This window comes from Podarcis liolepis, assembly GCF_965112155.1.
Source record: "Podarcis liolepis genome assembly, chromosome: 3".
NCBI lineage: Eukaryota > Metazoa > Chordata > Lepidosauria > Squamata > Lacertidae > Podarcis > Podarcis liolepis.
In genome coordinates, this window is record NC_139557.1 from 67,063,996 (window position 1) to 67,085,275 (window position 21,280).

The 21,280-nt window shown below is 41.4% G+C and overlaps 2 protein-coding genes across 11 annotated transcripts in view; one reads left to right on the plus strand and one right to left on the minus strand.

Moving 5' to 3' along the window:
• UST (uronyl 2-sulfotransferase) overlaps positions 1-10,258 on the plus strand; it is a 118,474-nt gene extending 108,216 nt beyond the window's left edge. The window contains exon 8 of the mRNA XM_083496285.1: positions 6,478-10,258. Coding sequence (XP_083352411.1) covers positions 6,478-6,764 — 287 coding nt within the window. The 3' untranslated portion in view covers positions 6,765-10,258. The remainder of the gene's footprint in view (positions 1-6,477) is intronic.
• The window catches only part of LOC310703746 (uncharacterized protein), a 151,962-nt gene that overhangs the window by 94,798 nt on the left and 35,884 nt on the right, over positions 1-21,280 (minus strand). Inside the window, exon 4 of one of the 10 annotated variants that reach the window (XR_014524339.1) lies at positions 1,070-1,572. The exons of 8 other annotated variants lie outside the window; for them this stretch is intronic. The gene's annotated coding sequence lies outside the window, so the exon portion shown is untranslated. Of the gene's footprint in view, positions 1-1,069; positions 1,573-20,919; positions 21,198-21,280 lie in introns of those variants that run through there. One more of the 10 variants, XR_014524340.1, reaches the window with a different exon arrangement.

Below are 21,280 nucleotides of genomic sequence, written 5' to 3' on the forward strand. Positions count from 1 at the left end.
TTGCTTCTTTAAGCTAATTCCACCTGATAAATTGTCTTTATTTTACTGCTTGATATATTTGCTTCCTGTTTTTATTACATAACTGGAATGTTACTGTATAGATCAGACTTTCTCAACCTTGAATCCCCAGTTAGATATTGTTGGGACTACAACTCACAGGAGTTGTAGTCCAACAATAAGGAGCTCCGTTCTGCACAATGTAGTGTTGTGGCAACTACCCTTTAGTGTAGTGTGTTCTTGCGTGTTAGACAGGTATCATTTCTTGTGTATTTTCGGCACCTGCTTGAAGACCTTCTTCTTTTATCAAGCCTTTTAAGTGGGGATCTTTACCAGTCTGCGTATGTATTTTAAAGATATTTTTTATTGTTTAATCACTTGTTTGCTGTCCTGGATGTCTTTGGGAGGATGGCTGGGATATAAATTTAATAAATACTTGACTCAAATAATCTTGTCAGTTTACTCAGTATGGTTAGGTCCCAGAGTTTTCCAAAACACTCCCTTAATTTTGGGATTTGTTTCATCTTCAGGTATTTCACATAGACAATTCTAACTCACACAGTCATGTGAAAAAGGAACATTTCTTTAAATCTAAATGAATTGGTATATTACCTTCTTGGGAAATGCCTTAAAATGTTATCCAAACTATCAGGCATTGTTTGAAGATAAGACCGTATTTTAAACATCTATTTTATTCATTATTACACCACAGATTTGAATGGGTTACAGTGAGTTCAGTTTCACATTCAATTTATGGTCAAGGTTGTCAGAGAAGAAGATAAGCTCTAACTAGTGATGTAATTAGCTACTTAACGGTTGAATGCATAATTAACTTTAGAATTCCCACTTCCATTTGATTTCTGATAAAACAGGCCAGATATTCAGTTCTTCAAATTCAAAGTAAAACATCAGATTATGTTAGCCACAACAATGCAGAAGTCTTGGATCTTTGAAGCAGCCTGAAGGAACACTAGTCACCTGCCCAGATCCAAAATGTCATTCAGTATTTTGTAGCAGAATACCAATTTTGATGTACCAGAAAGGTCAAAGCAGTTTCTTTATACTGAATAGATATATCCAGTATTCATTCTGAACAAGTTAGTTATTTATGCATTGTCAATGAAACTCTTCTTCCATAAAGTTCTTTTGGTGGCATGTGTCTGTTTCAAGAGACAATGGGGTGAAGCCAAACCGTTGTGTTAGCAGCACCAAAATAACCTCCCTGGGGCATAAGCCTGGGCAGTGTGTATGGAGATCCTGGGCTGTCCAGACAACAAGATCTTGGCCTCAGTGATGTGATCCAAAGCAAAGCAGAACAATACGTTTGGCACCAGCATGGCTGCAGGAGTTGCCAGAAGAAGGCATGCGAGGCAACATCCAACTGTCTTAGGGACCCCATTCTGGACTTGTATAGGGTTTACTCCTTAGTATTTTCTTCTCCTGATGATATCTTGCAAGGCAGCTATACAAAGGTTTTTTGTATAATTCTGCTTTTCTGTGAGGCTCAGTGACTGCATTTTCTCTGCCCTCTCAAACAGGTTTCTTGCAGGATTGCCCATCTTGAGAGTAGAGCATCTATAAACATTGGGAATCCTGTATAAATGTGAGGCTCCTGCAACTTCCCTTTATCTCATAAGTGCTGACTGCACCAATAAATGCATAAGATGAACTATCCTGATGGCAGCACACAATATTGCATGTCTTTGGTATTAAAGTAAATAAAATTGAAGCCCACCGACACTCCAATCTTAAAGCAAAGTCCCTCATGCTGCGGAAAGTTCTACAAAGTTCATTTAGTTAGCTGCATTTTTTGACAAAATATATAGCATATAATACAGCATAACTTTCAGTTTTGCACTTTAGTAACATAGAAAAGGAAGGTTTGTGTTTGGCTTTGAATGACAAATGTTTGTCACCATCCTGCTTTATTTATTTTTTCCCACTCCCCTGTTTTTGGCTTGGTTTCCAACAAACAAACAAACAAACAAACAAACACACTGTACTTCAGTTGGTTTTAAGGACCTCCTGATCACTGTACTACAGTATACTTTTCCCTAAGTAATCTCAAAGCCAAAGCAAACACTGTAAAACAAAATCTCCAAAAGTAAATTGTGCAGTTTGTTGCCCTCCATATGGCTCACTGGCTAGAAGGTCATAAAGTGTGGTTCTTCTCTCTTCTCCCACCCCCAGCCCAGCCTTTTTCTAGGGGAACAGCTGGGTTTACACAGCATTTTCCAAGTGTTTGGTCTGGCCCAGAGCCAGCCATGCATAATTTTTCCATTATGTGCGTTTGATAGATGAGGAGCAGGGGGTGGTAACTTGGAGGAGCAAATTTGTGAGTTACTTTGGATTTTTATTAAAAGAGTCTTTTAAGAGAATATAAAGTAATGTAAACAAAATAAAAAGGCCACAAGGTATGACTAGATCTCTAATGGCAAGTGAATGTTGCCCTCAGTTCAGGGAGTTTTTTCTTAAGGGGGGGTGTAGTTTTGATTTTTTCTTAAAATAAATAAACTATATAGGTTTGCCTATATATTGTTTGTTCTCCTGATTCTTCAAGAGAGGGTTGGAATTTTTAAAAATTAGTATCAATATTGAGAATGAATTGGAGGAAAATCAGGAGGGAGCTAAAATGCCCCTTAATAATTAAAATGGAATGAAACTTCTCATTGGAAAGACTGCATGGAAATGGTCATATAGAGTTCATTTCTCAAATGGCTCCCATGGAAATCTTAGGTCCCAACTAGCTGATGACATTCACGTGTAGTGCATAATAAATAGGGAGGGGGGCAAACCAGATCCAGAATGTGGAAGGAGGAAGGACTTTAACCCTTTGCACTTACCAATCAGAATTGGACCTCATGCCTGCCAATGGAAACTTTCCCCCCATTGCAGGGGAGCAAAGGAGTTTGGAATTCTGAACAGAATTGCAGTGGGGGCATCGTGTTTCCTCTCTCTTTCCATGCCACACAAGCTATTTCTTTAAAATCTTGCACACAGTGGCAAAAAACTAGGGCCAAACTAGATATGGCACAGTGGATCCATGATCAGATCTCTCATTGCCTGTCTTTTTCTAAAAAACCAGTCTCTTTGGTGTGCAATTTGGATTGAGCTGCAGCTCTGGAGGAAGTAAAGTTTTGCCTTTTCCCCCAGATCACAAACGCCCCCACTCTATTGTAAATCCAGGGGTGGGGGCACAGTTTGACTTAAACTGAGGAAACAGTGTGGAGAAAAGCACAACCTTGATCCCCATGCCCTCCTTTCTCTGTGGTGTTACCTTTAAGGAAAGGAAATGTCATTGGCAAATCAGATAACATCTCTCAACTTTGCACCACAAAACTTTCAGGTGTTGGACATAGAAATCTATGTCAGTGTTTCCCAACCGCTGTTCCGCGGCACACTAGTGTGCCGTGGAACGTTGCCTTGTGTTCCGTGGGAGGGAGGCGGGCGGCGGCGGCGAGCACACGCGGAGTGGCGAGCGAGCTCCCTCCCACATCCCATCGCCGCTCGCTTCGGCCGGCCTACTGGAGGAAGGCGTGAAAACCTCGCGCATGCGCAGGCCTTCCGCCTGCGACAGCCCAGTAGGCCGGCCGAAGCGAGCGGCGATGGGATGTGGGAGGGAGCTCACTCGCCGCCCCGCGTGTGCTCGCCGCCCGACTCGCCCGCCTCCCTCCCACGGCACACCAGCCTACCTCCGTGGAGGGAGGCGGGCGAGTCCGGCGGCGAGAGGCGGGGCGGCGGCGGCGAGGAGAGGCCGCCCAGCGCGGGGCTCCCGTCGTCTGCCTGCCTGGCTGCCTGCGAGCTCGGCGGGCAGCGCTTCCATCCACAGCGCCCGCCTCTCATTCATAGGCGCCCCCCCAATAATTAAAAAAATTATCGCGCGCCTTGGCTCCCGCGGCCGGCGAGGGGAACCCGGGCCGCGCGCGGCGGCTGCTGCCGCCGCCGCCTCTCCGGGCGGGAACGCTGCGGGTGCGCGAGGGAGGAGGGCGGCCCCCGGGGGCTGGGAGAGCCGGGCTGCCGTGGCTGAGAGGGCTGCTCTGCCGGGCGCCGCTGACATAATTTAAGAAAATTATCGCGCGCCTTGGCTCCCTCGTCGCGCGCCTTGGCTCCCGCGGCCGGCGAGGGGAGCCCGGGCCGCGCGCGGCTGCTGCTGCCGCCGCCGTTTGTGGTCATGGTGGAGCTGCCGCCTAGGGAGGAGGGGAGAGGGGGCTGGCGGGGGGGGCAGGCGGTGAAGGGGGCTTGACTGCCCCTTGCAGGCTCAGGTGTGCACAGGTGGGTCCCTGGCCACCTGCATCTCTGTGTGTTGATCAATTGGAGGGGGGAAGGCAGGTAGAATTTGCAGCCGGAAAGAACCCAAAGGTCATCCAGTCCAACCCCCAGCAATTCAGGACTCACAGCTAAAGCATCCCTGGCAGATGCCCCCCCACCTCTCCCTAAAAGCCCCTTCCCCTGTCTGACTGCTCTCACCACCAGAAAGGCCTTCCTAATGTTTTGTGGGAATCTCCTTTCTTGTTTCTTTATATTTTATTGAGAGTATTACAAGGAGTTAAATTGGCGGGGGGGAGGGGGAATAAAAAGGTTACATGCATTAAAAATAAATAGAAGCAGAGGAAAAGAGCAATAACAAAATAGCAATGGAATATAATTAAGCCTACAGAGCTATATATGCAAATGGATCTACTTATTCTTTCCCTTGAAGATACATTGATTCGTTTGTTACTGTGGTTTCGATCAATACTTTCCAAAGATCTTTACATTTGTCCATGCATGATCTTTGTCTGAAAGCTCATGGGTTGCAGGAGTTGTCATAGGAGGTTATATTTTTGACCTTCCAACTGTTATGGAAATTACAGGGGGGGCACATCTTTAAAGTTGTTAAATGTTGCAAATATGCCTGAATGTACCCTTTCAACTTGACAGCTCAGGGAAGTTACCTAGATAAAATCCTGTAACACAATGTATCAGCCTTAATCATTTTGCAGATGTTAAGGGGGGGCAGAGCCTGCAGCCACCATCCCTTTCCGGTGGGGAGGGGGCAGAGGAAAGACAGGAAGCTTTTCCCTGCAGAGTTAGACCCCTTGGCTGCGTGGCCCTGTGGCAAGTGCCTTTACTTAGCAGAGTGCATTCCCCTTTACACAGGAGGGGAGGGAAAAAATTTGAAACTTACACTTTTGTGCGTCCGTCCCGGCGCGACGCTGCGCGCTGACGTCACGGGGCTGTAATGGTGGTGTGCCTCGAGATTTTTTTCATCAAACAAGTGTGCCTTTGCCCAAAAAAGGTTGGGAAACACTGATCTATGTGCTAAACACACATGGCGAAAAGCCCCGATGTGTATGCCAGCTTTGTCCAGTTTGCCGCATCGAAAGGATTTCCCAATTCACTTCATACAGGCTTTTTTGCTAAAATTTGCCAGCCTTCAAAGAAAAAGAGTGCATGCTCAAACTATAGAGACTCCCAAGACAATGCCAACAAATCCAGGCCAGCATTTCCCCCATCTCCCCTCAACTCCCACTATTGGCTGGATCCAGATTAAGTAAGTTACACTTAGTTCCTATTAATATCAGTTAACATCATTATTAACTTTTCAGATTGATTTCAGTGGGACTCTTCTATCCAGTGACAATCCATGTCACAAAACTGCATACTGCTTTTCCTTAAGAAAGGGGAGTCACACCCGTAGTTCTGTTAAAATGAGCCATTTATTAGTTCAACAAAGAAAGCCTAGTGACAAACCCTGCACACCTGCTACAGTATTTCTGCTCTGCTGCTCTTGAGCCTTTCCCACTCCAATGATTCTTCAAGCCACCATCTTCAATTCATCCTCTTAGTGGGTTCAGTACAGTGGTACCTCGGGTTACATACGCTTCAGGTTACAGACCCCACTAACCCAGAAATAGTACCTCGGGTTAAGAACTTTGCTTCAGGATGAGAACAGAAATCGTGCTCTGGCAGCGCAGCAGCAGCAGGAGGCCCCATTAGCTAAAGTGGTGCTTCAGGTTAAGAACAGTTTCAGGTTAAAAACGGACCTCCAGAACAAATTAAGTACTTAACCCGAGGTACCACTGTACTTGCTTTCTTATATCCAGAAGCCAAAGCCAATATTTCAGTTTCAAAGCATCCATAGTCTATTGAATACTTAGCTATTTGTTTTGAGAGCCTACATTTATGACCAGGAGAAGGCAACTGGTAGAAAGTTTTGGCAATTCAAAAAAAATAAAAATGAATAAAATAAAACACTTTTACAACTTACTGTATATACTCGTGTATAAGCCGACTTTTTCAGCACATTTTTAATGCTGAAAAAGCCCCCCTCGGCTTATACTCGAGTGAGGGTCCCACCCGAGCGCATTTCCAGCAGCAGAGGCTGTTGTCGGCGGAGGAGGAGGAACAAGCAACCCAAAAGCATACTCGAGTATATACAGGTATACATTTCAACAGACTATATTTGACCAAATTCTTCTTTATGTATCTCTCTTACAGAACATAGGAAACTCGGCAATCTAACTGTGACAGTGAAAAAGACAGTCCCTTCTCCAGAATCCCTTCAGATCCTGTACCAGCGCATGAGATATGAATATGAGTTTTACTACTACATCAAAGAGCAGTTTCATCTATTAAAGCGCAAGTTTGGACTACGATCTTCAAATAGTAACTCTTCTCCTAGACCAGAATTTGTCATTCCTTCTCCTTTGGAAACTGAAGAGCCAGTAACAGAAGATGAGGAACAAGATGATGAAAAGTGGTTGGAAGATATCTATAGAAGGTGATGCAAGCATCACCTTCTCTACAGGCTGAAGCATCCAGATTTTTCATAAACTATTAAGAAAAATCCTTAAGGAAGTGAGTTACTGCACAACAGCATTTAAAAGACATTTCCCCCAGGATGACCTGATTGTGAGACCTCTTTTTGAGAGGGTCTGTTTCTTTAAATTTATATTTGTTTCCCTTGGCTCCATAGGATCATAGTAGCTAGGACATACTTTTAAATGTGCCATTTCATTACAAATTACGGTACATTGTCACTGTAAAATATTGCTGTATATGGTACCTATTTGGCAGAGTGATGTAGATCACAGCATAGGTCATCTGCAGTTTTCTCAAAACCTGTTTTTCTTTGTTAGTATTTATACCGAATATTTTACAGTCACATTTGATCACTTGGAATTAAGAGCAGGGTATTGGAGGGTTTGTATTATCATCTGAACAGGGAATACTGTTGTGCTAAAAGAAGAAAGAAATGCATTACCGCTACACTAACTCTGGATACTATTTAGGCTATGGTTTCCCCATGGAAATTAATAAGGGCATTGTTGACAAACCAAGTAGAATTGCAGGGGAAATTAAGCTTATCTTGTTAAATGTATGGGTACATCAAAGTTCAACACCTTTTGAAATTGATGAAAGTTAGGAGGGCAAATGTTTGCAGAATTTGCTGTTTGTTTCACAGAGGAAGCTAGGCTGCAGGGAAGGCACTTAACTTTACTTCAGATTTTAGAAGAAATCCTTCTTAGTGTATTATTCCCAGTCCTTTTATTACACAGAGACCCTAAAGGAGGGGAACACAAATAGTCAGGCATCTTTTCAAAAATGTGGGCTGTTCTAGTTCAAAGAACATTCGTGCTATGTCATAAATGCATGATTCGGTTCCAGCTGAGAGAGATTCTTGCTGAAGTTAGAAGTCAATGTTCAATGTGCCTCACATCTTCTGGACGGTTGAAAATAAGATAGTACATAATACATTTGGGGTGTATTCCATGATGCATTTATTGAAGAGATACAGAAGAAAGTTTACTGCATTCCCTACAGAGTGTCTTCCACTCTAACCCCTGACCCCGTTTCACAGTAACAACTGTCTAGGCATGGGCAGGTTCTCCTTTAACTTAAGGCAGGCATGGCCAAACTTGGCCCTCCAGATGTTTTGGGACTACAGTTCCCATCATCCCTGACCACTGGTCCTGTTAGCTAGGGATGATGGGAGTTGTAGTCCCAAAACATCTGGAGGGCCAAGTTTGGCCATGTCTGACTTAAAGCAAAGGAGCAAGGAAGTGCTGTTGTCTTTGTCATACTCAAATGTGTACTGGCCAGAATAGTACAGTCAGCATCTCTGATAGGGAGCTGGGATGAAATAGGATGGAACTGGTTTGTTGGTTTACCAGGAGCTCTACTTATTTTCTAGTGTTTTATCTCTCAAATTCCCTTCTCAGAGCTTGTGAGCATCAACTAATATTGTAAATCACCATTATCTATTGCATTCTGTTGTTTACTATACTACTTCTATCAGGATTTGAACAAACATAATTGTGTTAAGGCTCAATGACAACATGGATGAATTATCTTGTTGCTAGTTATGTCCTAATTTTGTGGTTCCAATGCACTACTCTGAAGGAACACAGTGGGAGCAAGAAATACAGTAAATAATAATTAACCAAGATGCTGCATTGTATATTTTAAGTGGTTTCTATGAAATTACATTTAAAGAGTAATGATTAGTTTACACACTGTGGATTTCTTTTCTTTTTTATAAAAGCAAATTAATATTCACATATTGGGTTTCTTTTTTATCTTCTTTTAAAAGAAAAGATCAGATTTTATCCGTGTCTCTAGAGTCCTGGGTCACTTAACATGTTCACTTTCTCTGCAATTTCACTGCTGCTTAAATCTATTTTTATCGTTCTATTTAATATTTTTCTTCATGAATACTTTGCAGTGTTAAAAAGAACAGGCTGTCGGGTAATTTACTTGCTAGGTTTCAGTGTTGTATATTTTTTGTACAAAGCAACTTGGCCTCTACTCCCAGAAAGGTACTTCATAAATTTATTTGGCACATAAGCTTTTAAGATTCCTAACACAACAGGTCATTTATCTGTCATGAAATAGATTTTATAATTTACTTTAAATGACTTAAAAGCACACTTTAAGTTTGTTAATCGTTTGACTTATTTATTGTGACTTTTCAGCACATTCCAAATTCTAAGTTGCTCAGGAAAGGAGTTCATTTAAATGATTTTATTTTGATGGTTCTTTCTTTTTCTTTTTAGAATAAAATCACTGTTATAAAGCCTTCAGCCCATGACACCCTTTTAGGAAGCACCATACTTGTTTGTTAATCTCTGTGAGAGAGAAAAGGTCGGTTCAGGGCACATGTGAAAAAAACAGAGCATATATGTACATTAGGTTAGTTGTAAATGAAAGCAACCAGTGTTTGAATTAAATATTCATTAACTTATTCACTGACGTTTTGATATTAAACCATAAGACATCCATCTAAACTTTTTTTATTTTTAGTCCACTAATATTTCCATTTGGAACCTGTGCTGTTCTTCACAAAACCAGTAATCCTTCTGTGGGGTTTTTTTCTGGATGTAAAGGTTAAAGCATTTTCCATTTGAATTGCCCTAGAAAAGATTATTTTATAAAGCACTGTTTATTGGTGAAGGCCACACTTACTTTAAGCAAGCTATTTTGAGATTACTATGCTACACCTTCAATTACTTTGAGGCACAAGGCCCAAAAGTTAACCTTTTCTAATTATATGAGAAATACAGTGAATATTTGGAACTGCACTGGCAATGTGCTTTATTGCTGTTGTGGAATAATTTTTAATGCATAGTGGTAACAGCTTTGACCCAAGCATTGCTTTTTACTAGTTAACATAGACATGGGTGTGGTGATATTTGATATCCAGGCTCAATGCTCCCCTTGTCCACAGTTCTCAGGCAACTTGCTAAACTTTAAAGAAGTGTGTGCGTCAAACCACAAACACACAAGAAATCACATGCTGTAATGGTGGTAAAATGGCTTTGAATTCCAAAATCACATTAATAAATGGTACATTTTGTGTAATTTATTTATGTTTATTTTGAAGAGATGCAATAGCATTGCAGTTTTCCAAAAGGCACTCACCTTGTGAACCCATGAATGTCCTTGTTTCTTTTAAAGGTACATCTGAAATACTTTAGTTTATATGAGTGTCTCGAGTGCCACATGGCTTTTGTGATGAATTACATTAATTTGTGGTAGAATTTAATAACTCAGGCCAGAAATCAAAACTGTACTCTTTAAAGATAAACAGGTTCCAACTGATAAAAGCAGTTAAGACAGGCTTCCAGCATTTTTTAAAGGAGTAATACATATTCCTTTTTTGCAACGAGAATCTACATTGAATTTAGGCTTGTACTGTTGCCTATTGCCTACAAAATTACATTTGAAAATAATTAAATGCCATGAAAACTAATAAAGGCCTGTAATATGCAATGGTGAATGGTGCATTCTCTCCTTCTGTTGTGTTTGTCTTTCTATAATAAGGGTTGTATGATCAGTTCTTCAGTCTTTAAATACCCTGCATGGTGATTTAATATAAAAACAGTGGGAATACACATGACAAATGGAAGTGAGAGCTGGACCATAAAGAAGGCTGATCGCCGAAGAATTGATGCTTTTGAGTTATGGTGCTGGAGGAGACTCTTGAGAGTCCCATGGACTGCAAGAAGATCAAACGCATCCATTCTTGAGGGAATTAGCCCTGAGTGCTCAATGGAAGGACAGAGCTGAGGCTCCAATACTTTGGCCACCTCATGAGAAGAGAAGACTCCCTGGAAAAGACCCTGATGTTGGGAAAGATTGAGGGCACAAGGAGAAGGGGACGACAGAGGACGAGATGGTTGGACACTGTTCTCGAAGCTACAAACATGAGTCTGACCAAACTGCGGGAGGCAGTGGAAGACAGGAGTGCCTGGCGTGCTCTGGTCCATGGGGTCACGAAGAGTCGGGCACGACTAAACGACTAAACAACAACAACACACATGACAAGTTTTCTTAGTTTGTGTCTTAATCTGAGTGGCTGATGAATAGTTTTAGAAATTTTATATGGTTAAATAATTCTTTTTAAGTTCAAGTGTTGCTAACATCTCTTAAGTTGGCCTTGTTCCTCACCTACATTCAAAATAACTTTTCAATATTGTACCAGCCTGCACTCAATGAGGAAATGGTTTTGAAGGTTCACAGGTAGAGGCAGATGTTTCTGGTACCTAAGGAATTTTTCTCTAGCGACTTCAGCTGGTACATGTGCTATTTCAGCTTTTAGTGATGCAAAGTGCCCAGTTTCAGAGCAAGTGTAGATTAGTGGCCAAATGTTTATAGGCAACTCAATATTATCACTTTTTATCACTTTAAAAAAAAAAAAACATGTATGATCCATCATGTAAAACTATATTGGCAACACCATCAAAGGAGGTAATCCCAATCCCAAAACACCTTAAATAGTAAAAATGGATCCATTCACTGGAGAATAATTACAGTAATCTGTTTGAAATAAGAATAATGCAAGAATTGCTGGGTATGGTTTTTTTATGACTTCATTTTAATTAAAAATCATTTTATCTTCTTTCAATTTATTTGTAATGAGCTTTAATTCCCTTCAACAGCTGAAGATATCAGATCAATTAATGTCAACATTTGGGCACTCTCAACTAAAAATGTTCCTCCTGAACACAATCTATAATATAAACATGTACACTTCTATTCATATCAATTATCACAGCACACTCAAATTCATTCAAAAAACAGCTCCTCTGCTGCATGATATTAGAATTTGTGTATGAATTGTTCATTATAACACATAGCTTAAACCAGCTTACTTAAAAATATAATACAGACAACTGCATCTTTGTTGAATGTAATTGATTATTCAAATATGACACAGAGTCCTGCATCCAGAATGCAAATAAATAATGGGGTACGTCTCTGTTTGCTTTTTATCTCGTTTGAGAATTCATACATTGCTATATTGTCACTAGTTGTAGTATTCCCAATCTTAGTACAGTATAAGTTTCTGAAGTAGACAAGGTCCCTATAGTGTGAGGAGTGGGAGATGATATTAGTGGGTGAAGAGGATAGTAAAGGGAAGCTTCTTGGTGACCCATGGATATTTCTGCTAATCTTTCCATTGAACGGTTTTCCAAATACCTGAATGTCAGTACAAACAGTATAAAAACAAAAAGGAAATCCCCATGCATAAACCTAATCAAGAATATAGCCCTGTGGGACACAGAATAGAACAAACTTGGCAACAAATTCTGTGCTCAGCCCAGAAGACAGCACTGCTATCTTGAAGAGCAATGGGGGAAGTAATAAAGTATGGGTGCCAATCTCCCTTTCAGGCATGGTCTTAAATTTATCTTTATGTATTTGTCCTGAAAACTATGGTAGAGCTTTATGGTTCCAAAGTCGTGTCCCTTGTAGGGATGAAAATTGATTATATATAAAGGATTAACTTGTTAGAAACCTTTTGTTTCATTTTTTAAAAACCTGAAAAATATTCCGGATTTTTATTTTATTGGCAAATGAGTGTATATGTGTGGGTGTATGACTGGATTCATGAATCTGAGACAGAAGCTTGAACTGACTAAAGCCTCAGCAGCAGTAGGCTCTTTATGATAAACCACAGTGGAATTTGGAAACTTTTCGGCAACTTTGACCTTAACTTTGTCTTACAAATATCACAGTGTCAAACAGCATTGCATATGTCTCCTCATCATGGAGGCAGAAGGAATAATTGTCCAGCCAACTCTCTTTTTCCAAAACAATACTCTTCGAGTCAAAGGAAAATAGCTAAGGTCTTTAATTCCCCTAAATAATGTCCAATTTTCCTTCTGAAATGTTTTGTATTAACAATATACATTTTGCAACAAATACTTTATGGTAACTTTGGATTGCATTATAATTACATGGAAGTAGGTTTCTGTTAAGTTTCGGCAAACTGTATGCAAACTAATAGTGCTCTCTATACCATGCTATAGTGCATGGCATTCACACATCATGGGAAACCATAGCTAATGGTTTACAGTGAATGTGCAAAGTTGGATAGACTTGCGTAACTAGGGATTATGGTTTGTTTGGCATGTGGGCTAGTGCACATCTGCACAGCCCAGCCCTGTGGTGTGAAGCCTGGATTGTGCCCATTATCTCAAATAAGTAGCCAAGTATTAAAGACAAAGGGGCTCTTGAGTCTTCGTAGTCACATGGCAGTTTGCAATTCTGTCTTGGATCACTGTGTTTACAGTGAGCAGTAAAATTCAGCCACTGCCATGACTTTAAATCATGGGGGGGGGGGGGGAGAATCTGTAGTCATTATGTTATTTCTTTTTTTCTCCTAAAGATGGGCTCTTTTTTCTCCTGCCATGCACATTCCCACCTTTGGGATACAATCTCAGAATTAAGAGTCTGAATTTTCATTCCATGAAAATGCTGTACAAAAGTTCAAGAGAAGTGTATGTTTATATTACCCCTTGGTGTTCCAACATCCTGTATAGAGGGGAGGCAGGATCATCCCAAATATGGGTCACAGAGGCTTTGATTGTTAAGAGGGGAAGCAATTATTTTCAGCAAGATGGCTAAGGGAACAATTCATCCCTTCTCCATTTTTATTTTGCCTTTATGTATTCACATACTGTATTTATTTCCAAAAATGGAACTGTTGGAAAACAATGTACTGTCAGTGTCAATATAGTACCAAGTTATTTCACAGTCATATACCAAACATATCTTAGAGCTTTTTGTTTAATGTCAGCAGCAGATACTATGAATTCCAGTCTAAGTACATCATTTCAGATCCATGTTGCAGAGCTCTTATCTCTAGAGATTCTGATCAATCTAAACTTTTTTCCAGCCTGAAAGACTTGCCCTCTAAAAGATTTCCACAGAGCCTTTCACTGGTAACCACAGAGTGGTCTCCTGTAACCCACCTGCATTTCCTGCTCTTGATCTCTCCAACCTTTAGTTGTGATCTATGTAGATTGTCTTTCTGGTCAAGAAAATATGACTCTCCGATCTGTACAATGCCTACTACACACAACAGTGTTTGTTCATGTAGTGGATACAGAGAGTGGGGGGGGGGAGGATGTGGATGGGAACAGTGCACATAAGGTACATTTGACTGTCAAAAATCAAACAGATGTTGATTTTATTATGAGAATTTCTTTTTAAAAAAATATTAAACTGGTTTTGTGCACACTAGAGGGAGCCCTGATCACAACAATAATTGAAAACATATTTCAGAAACTCTGCAAACAGTACTCTTTATGTCTTCATAAGCACTGATAAATTTTAATTGGGAAATTACTACATTTATTTAATGAGAAAATTGGCTTGCCCCATAGCCTGCTGCTTAATTGTGACATTTGATTTCTTTTCATTTCTACCCCACCTTCCCTGAAGGCTCTAGGCTGGTACAACAAATTAAAACTCCACAGTTGCTTAGGAAAACACCCCAGCCACCAAGAGAGAGCTCCTGTCATATTGTCTTACCGTCCTCGTGCAGAGGATTAAACTTTGGCCATGAATGGGCTCCTACAAGTCATTGCCTCTTGTGTTCTGTACTTTTATGAAGACAGTGGCTGGGTGAGGAACCAAGGGCCAAGCTAGGTTTTTGTTTAATATGGATGTAGCATGTATCTTGTTTTTCCTCAGCTAATTACAGGCATGGGAGAGCCCAATTCTGACTGCAAAGGCAGCACTGGGAGGGAAGGCTTTTCACTCACTCACCACCATCAGAACAAAGATTGGGGCCCCAAGCAGCTAATACCTAGACTAAGTTCCAACTGTGGCAGGCAAGTGAAGAGATAAGGCTCCTCTACCTGCATGCTGCCTTTGTGGTGAGAACTGGGCTCTCCTAGTTAGCTAAAGAAAAACAAGGGACATAGCTGCCTGCACATCTAATTTGGCCTGAAGGAAGCTTTATTGGCTGAACTTAGTTTGTGATGGGACATAGGAAACAAGGCAGTATCTATCTCCATGTCTCCTTCTGTGTGTATTGTAAGTTATAAAGCAAAACAAAAATTCTTATGTTGATCTTCCAGTAGGACAATCAGGGTTTCCGTACCAAATTTGGCCAGGAGTTCAGAAAGCTGATAATGTTCAAGGATGCTTGAAGTGGCTCGACAACTTTCTCCCCTTTCCAAGCCATAACTTGTTCTTTCTCCTTTTGTAAGGACAGGAGATAGCCGGAATCGTGGTTGCAAGTGATGACTGGTGTGGAGGTTAAATCTGATGAATTGAAGGGCATTGAAGAGAGTAGTTAAGTCAGGGGTCAGCAAACTTTTTCAGCAGGGCGCAGGTCCACTGTCCCTCAGACCTTGTGTGGGGCTGGACTATATCTTGGGGGGGTGAACAAATTCCTATGCCCCACAAATAACCTAGACATGCATTTTAAATAAAAACACACATTCTACTCATGTAAAAACACGCTGATTCCCAGACCGCCCACGGGCCGGATTTAGAAGGCAATTGGGCTGGATCTGGCCCCCAGGCCTTAGTCTGCCTACTCATGAGTTAGATAAATACAAATTTTCCCTTATGATAATGAAAGCCTCTTGGTCAAAGTTGTACCTTATGTAACAGTAGAGTAGCTTGTGCTGTGTACCACTATACCTTTAAAGCACATTGAAAACACATCATTTCCCTCAAAGAATTCTGGGCATTGTAGTTTACCCCTCACAGAGCGACAATTCCCAGCAACCTTTGACAAATGAGATTGTCCAGAATTATTTGAGGGAAGGAATGGGTTTTAAAGGTATGTGTGCACATAGTCTTGAGTGTGAAGGTGGAATTGCATGTTACATTATATGGCCACCACTGAAACCAGCAACCACGAGATGCTTGTCCCCTAATGTCTAGGACAACTTACCTATATCCTGGCAAGACATTATACATAACTGGCTTTCATTAGTCCTATGGAGGTGTCTTGGAGGAGGTGATTGGATCCTGAGGAGGAATGGGATGAGCTTGGAGAGTGCCTGTTTCCTTGCCCAGTCCCAGGACTCTGGCTACATGCCATCCTTCGAAAGGAAGGTGCAGGGGGCATGGCACTTATTGGAGCAACATATTAGCCATGTGCCTCTTGTGCGTCTGCTGCTGCATTTTACAATCTGCCTTGCCTAAGAACCACTCTGATTTATGGATTAAACCAAACTGGGAGTTCAGTTCATCCAGGATTAGGGGGCCAGGACACTGGCAGAGAGTGAACAAAAGCACCCCACTTAAAAGGAAAGGAATATCTAGTTGTGTCCCACCATGATGTTGGGACACAACTAGATCTTCCTTTCCTTTTAAGTGGAGATATAGGGTGGTGTCGAAGTGAATAGCTGTGGTTAACAGAACAAGACTTCCCCTCCCTCTCTTTCCCCTGCATGTGCTGGCTCCAAATCTGCTCTGGAGTTTGGGGAAACCCCTAGAACAGATGTAGGGAGTTAAGAGGGGCAGGATTTCGGCTGATGGGAAATCCTTGTGTTTACACAATCGACGACTTAGTCCTACTTTGACTACTGCCCTTCTATTCAGTCTGTATCTGTATTGGACTTGACATTATTTTTATATCTGGTTTTACTGTTCATGGGTTTTATTTTTGAAAAGCTTCAGCACGTTTAATGGAAAGCAATTACTAAATGAAATGAAATAAATAAACTAGGGCATTACAGGGAAGGAATGACAGATTTGTTTGTTTTTTGAAAGGAATTGTGTATTTAATATGACAGGCAGCTCTAGGCAGAAAGAGAGTAGGAAATCTTCGGAATGTGAATTTAACTGAGATACCCAGTGGAGGCTGATTGCAATTCTAAGTTACAATGTGACTACAGGTGACCTTTTCAGGGTCACCTGAGATTGAGTCACAAAGAGCAAGGCAAACAGAGATTCACCCCCTCAGTAAAAAATAAGAACGAACAACCATGGAGTTCGTTTTGGTTTGTGGGAAAAAATAAGGTTATCAGATTTGAAGGCATATGGATGATTAGGGAAGAAGTTAATGGTACAATTATGGTCTGCGGTCTTGCCCACATCCAGTGAAAGAGGTAGAGACAGGTATGTGTGTGTGTTAAAGTAAGAGGATGAAGCTGAGGGATAATTCTGAGAAAGAAGAGTAGACAAAACAAAGCAGCAGCAATGGATCTGTTGCTGAAAAAATCACAGAAACAATATATCTTGCTGGAAGGGACAAGAATGGAAAAAGTGTCTTGATGAGTATGCATGTAATGTTACACCATAGTTTATTTTTAAAGATACATAAAGTCAGGGAAACTAGAAAAGAATGTGTAAAATCCTTTCCATAACGGAGTTCAGACTGTTGGCTGACTCAATTAAAAATAAAATAAAAATAAAATGGCCCAGCTTCTTTACAATGACTTCGGAAATAGTAGCTACTACTCTGCTCACACTGCCGACACAGGCCTCAAGAGGGTGATTCACTGCCTATTTACAGTCAGTGATGAAGCTAGGCCTGGATCTCAGGCCAAAATCCAGGTCCCAGGGATCCAGGCATGCCCAGGGGTTCCCCAGATTACCCCCAAGCCAGCTGCAGATGATAGGGGCAGCAGCAAACAGGCTCACCACAAGCCCCTGGCCTGGCACGGGCATGCCAAGGCACACCGGGGCTGGCACTGGTTGCCACAGCATCCTTGCATTTTGCTTACTTTTAAACACATGTTATAGTAAGGGGAGGGGCAACCAAATTTGTTCATGGTTACAGAGGCTAATTTTATTTTTCTTCTACATTAAAATGGTGTTTATTGATAAGCTTATGCAGTTAGCATCGGCGGCGGCAGCCCGGCTTTATTCCTATAGTGGTGGTGGTGCTATGATTTGAGTTCAGAAGCTGGACCTGCATGTGATTAGAGTGTTTCTTCTTTTTATTAGCGTTGGCAAAAAAAGAAAGTTTCTTCACATTCCAGGACTGCAAGGGCAATTGCTAAGCATGGAATGGTTGCAGGTGGGGGGGGGGAGAGAAAATGAAGGTAGCATCTTTGGGAGCCATAGCAACAGCCTCCCAGCAATGGTGTCGCTAATGCCTGGGGTGGGGAGAGAGGTGACAAGGCGGCCAGCGCTGCAAACACCCACAGGACCCCTGGGTTGTCTTGTGCAGTGTGCCTGCACGTCTGCAGTCTCGTCCCTATTTCACCCATCCTGATAAGCGGCAGCAACACTGGAACCAGGAGGTTATTTCTTGCTGGGTGGTAAATCCAGGGTCTGACATTGCTAGCTGCACCACTGCTTAGTGTATGTTGTTTCACTGGGTACAGGTTATCAGTGAATCACCTGCCATCAGAGTGATTAGAATATGTTGTTTAGTGCAGGGGTGGCTGCACAAATTTAGCTCATCAGGCTACCCTGTTTGGAGCCCAAGTTCATTTCCCCCAAACCACAGCCACCTGCCCCACACCTGATGTCATATGGAAAGTAGGTACAGTACATGGCTGAACAGGAACCATCAGGAGCTTAAGGTGAATGTGGTCCACTCCAGCGTGCCTTACTTCTCGAATAACACCAAGAGGTTTCCATTCCAAAGAGGTTAGCACAATTTGTATGTTTCCTAGCACAATTCAAAGTGTTGGTGCTGACCTTTAAAGCTCTAAACGGCCTCATTGCAGTATACCTGAAGGAGCATCTCCAGCCCCATCATTCTGCCCAGACACTGAGGTCCAGCGCCGAGTGCCTTCTGGGGGTCCCTCACTGCGAGAAGCCAAGTTACAGGGAACCAGGCAGAGGGCCTTCTCGGTAGTGGCACCCACCCTGTGGAACGCCCTCCCACCAGATGTCAAAGAGAAGAACAACTACCAGACTTTTAGAAGACATCTGAAGGCAGCCCTGTTTAGGGACACTTTTAATGTTTAAGAGACCACTGTATTTTAATACTTTGTTGGAAGCTGCCCAGAGTGGCTGGGGAAACTCAGCCAGATGGGCGGGGTATAAATAATATATTATTATTATTATTATTATTATTATTATTATTATTATCAGTTTCAATGAAATCTGCTTGTTGTTATTGGAGCAGCAAAGCCCTTTGTGCTGCAGCGCCCAATTGCAGGACAACTCATATCAAATAGCTCCACCCACCTGTCAAAGTTGGCCTGTGCTTCCCCACCCCTCTCCATCTAGATTGCAACTACGGTAATTTATGTTGAATGGCTCATGTACCCAGATCACTTTTGAATGCAACACATTTAGCATAAACTATCTACTTTGAGCCTGTTTAGTTTGCCCAGCCACTGCGCATCCATTAATGCACACAGTGACCCAAAATTTCTGGTACATTTGACAGTGACCACAGAACCTGGGGGGGGGAGGGGCTGAACCAAAATGGATGTGAAATGACCGCTGGAAATTTGGAAGTGACGTTGAAATGCTGAAAGTGAATTTACTGCCATGTGACATCAGGTGGGAGAATGATCCACCTACAAGAGACTATGTATTTTTATTAAATCATTTACAATAGAATCCAGCAACACTACGACTTTCTAAGCTCTTGTTTTGTGGCACAAATGAGAGTAAGCTGAATGAATACATGCCACAGTACTACATTCTTCACAGATTACTAGGTAATCCTTTCCAGCTGCTTTCTACACCTGTGGCGATTTAAGTTTGTTGTGGCTGAGGGGAGAAAGTGATCACAAGAAAGGCATGATAGGGTGGCTGTACTTAAATTTTAGCTAAACGGTTACTTCTAACTAGCAAAGGGGAGAAATCCAGTTCACTGCATGAATGGAAATGCACGTCTCCTTTGAGATATGAAATTCTCTAAATAGTGTGTACACATGCATTTTATTTGTATACCGCCTTTCCATAGTTCAAACCATGCTCAAGGAGGCTTAGAACATTAAAAAAGCACACTATGTCATTACAAAAATTAACGAAAGTAGTCATAAATAATAAATAAGAAAGACATAAAAAAGTACACAACCAAATTAAACAATTTCCACATTAATTAGAATAAGATCTAAAATAAAGATTAAAAGTGTTATCAGTACTGTAACAGTAACAACCTCCCCCACAGCAAACAATACCCCAGCCCAAATCTGTATTAGGGGAAAGTGCACATAAAATGCCTATTTCAGAAAAGAACATATGTATATATTAGGCAAAGTTGCATACGTCCATACAAATGTACACTAAAACGCTGACATATTTTCATGAGGACTTAAAACTAATAATCACAAACTGCAATTCTATTTTTCTATGAAAGAGAAATCTGGAGAACTGAGCTTAAGACTTGAACAATTAGGGACTGTGAGAAACTGAAACTGACAGATTCATCCATCCCTCTTTCCAGCTGACACTAACACTATTCTGCCTGATCATTAAGCAACCTAATAAGGATATCCACATTTTCCTCTTGCAACTCTATTTTCCTAATGAGATGCTATGAACAGCCATTTGGGATGGAGACTATAATTCTACTCAAGTGAAAATGTAACTATTTTGGTAATCCAGCGATGCAGCTGACAAGGGCTATTGCAGTGCTGATAACGGAAAGGGAAAACACTCCCTTGTGCTCACTGGAATATCTACCTTTCTCAGCCAGCAGTGGAAGTCTCGGCACCTGCACAGATGGGAATCGCATGCAAGGTAGTTTATTACTATTTGGTATCATAGGCAGGCTAACCCCTGGCATCAAAGAGCAATGGAAGTCCCTCATTATTCTAGGTGACACACATGGATGAATAATATCAACCCCAAGTCGAATAAGTGGGCATTTGTCTTAGATAAGGACCCCTCCCAATTCGTTTTGCTAACTAACTGTATGGAATGTACAGTATTTCCTGGAACTCAAAACGTGGGGTCTGCAGCACGTGAGCCTATGGAAAAGAAACCTGTACATTTTAAACTGATTTGGCAAGAGCAGTTTTGAACACTCTTTGCATTGCTGATTTGCTTTTGGGAAGTAACACTATATAATATGGAGTGTCCTAGAAGGTATAAAAAGATAAAATAGTTAGGTATAAACGAAGGGGTAACACAGCAGCCTTACAATCTAATTAGGTATTCCTTCTAAACATGTAGTTGTGTAAATAATTGGATTTTTAGAAAGACACTAAAAATCTCCATTACTATGTTTGCTGAAGAAAACCAGAACTGGAAAAGGCTAAGAAATTTTTCTTCCTTACAGTTTTGTGATATGAGGGAAAGTAGGAGGAAATGCACAGCACGTCTTTGCTTTTGTGTTTTGCTTTTAATTCTGTTTATTTGCAAGGGAAAGAACATATGCTCAGATACATGAACAAACATGGGATGGGAGGAATATAAGTAATATTGCAGCTTTGCTTCAGAGTTTTCATGAATGTGCACTTTTAATCCATGGTCACGGAAACAGATGTAGAAAGTGGGGTAAAATATGAACTGAGGGAGGGACATTGTTGATGAGTGCCACAAGGTTCCTGCATACAAAAAGAAATGTATACAGTGGTGCCTCGCAAGACAAAATTAATTCATTCCACGAGTTTCTTCGTCTTTCGGGTAT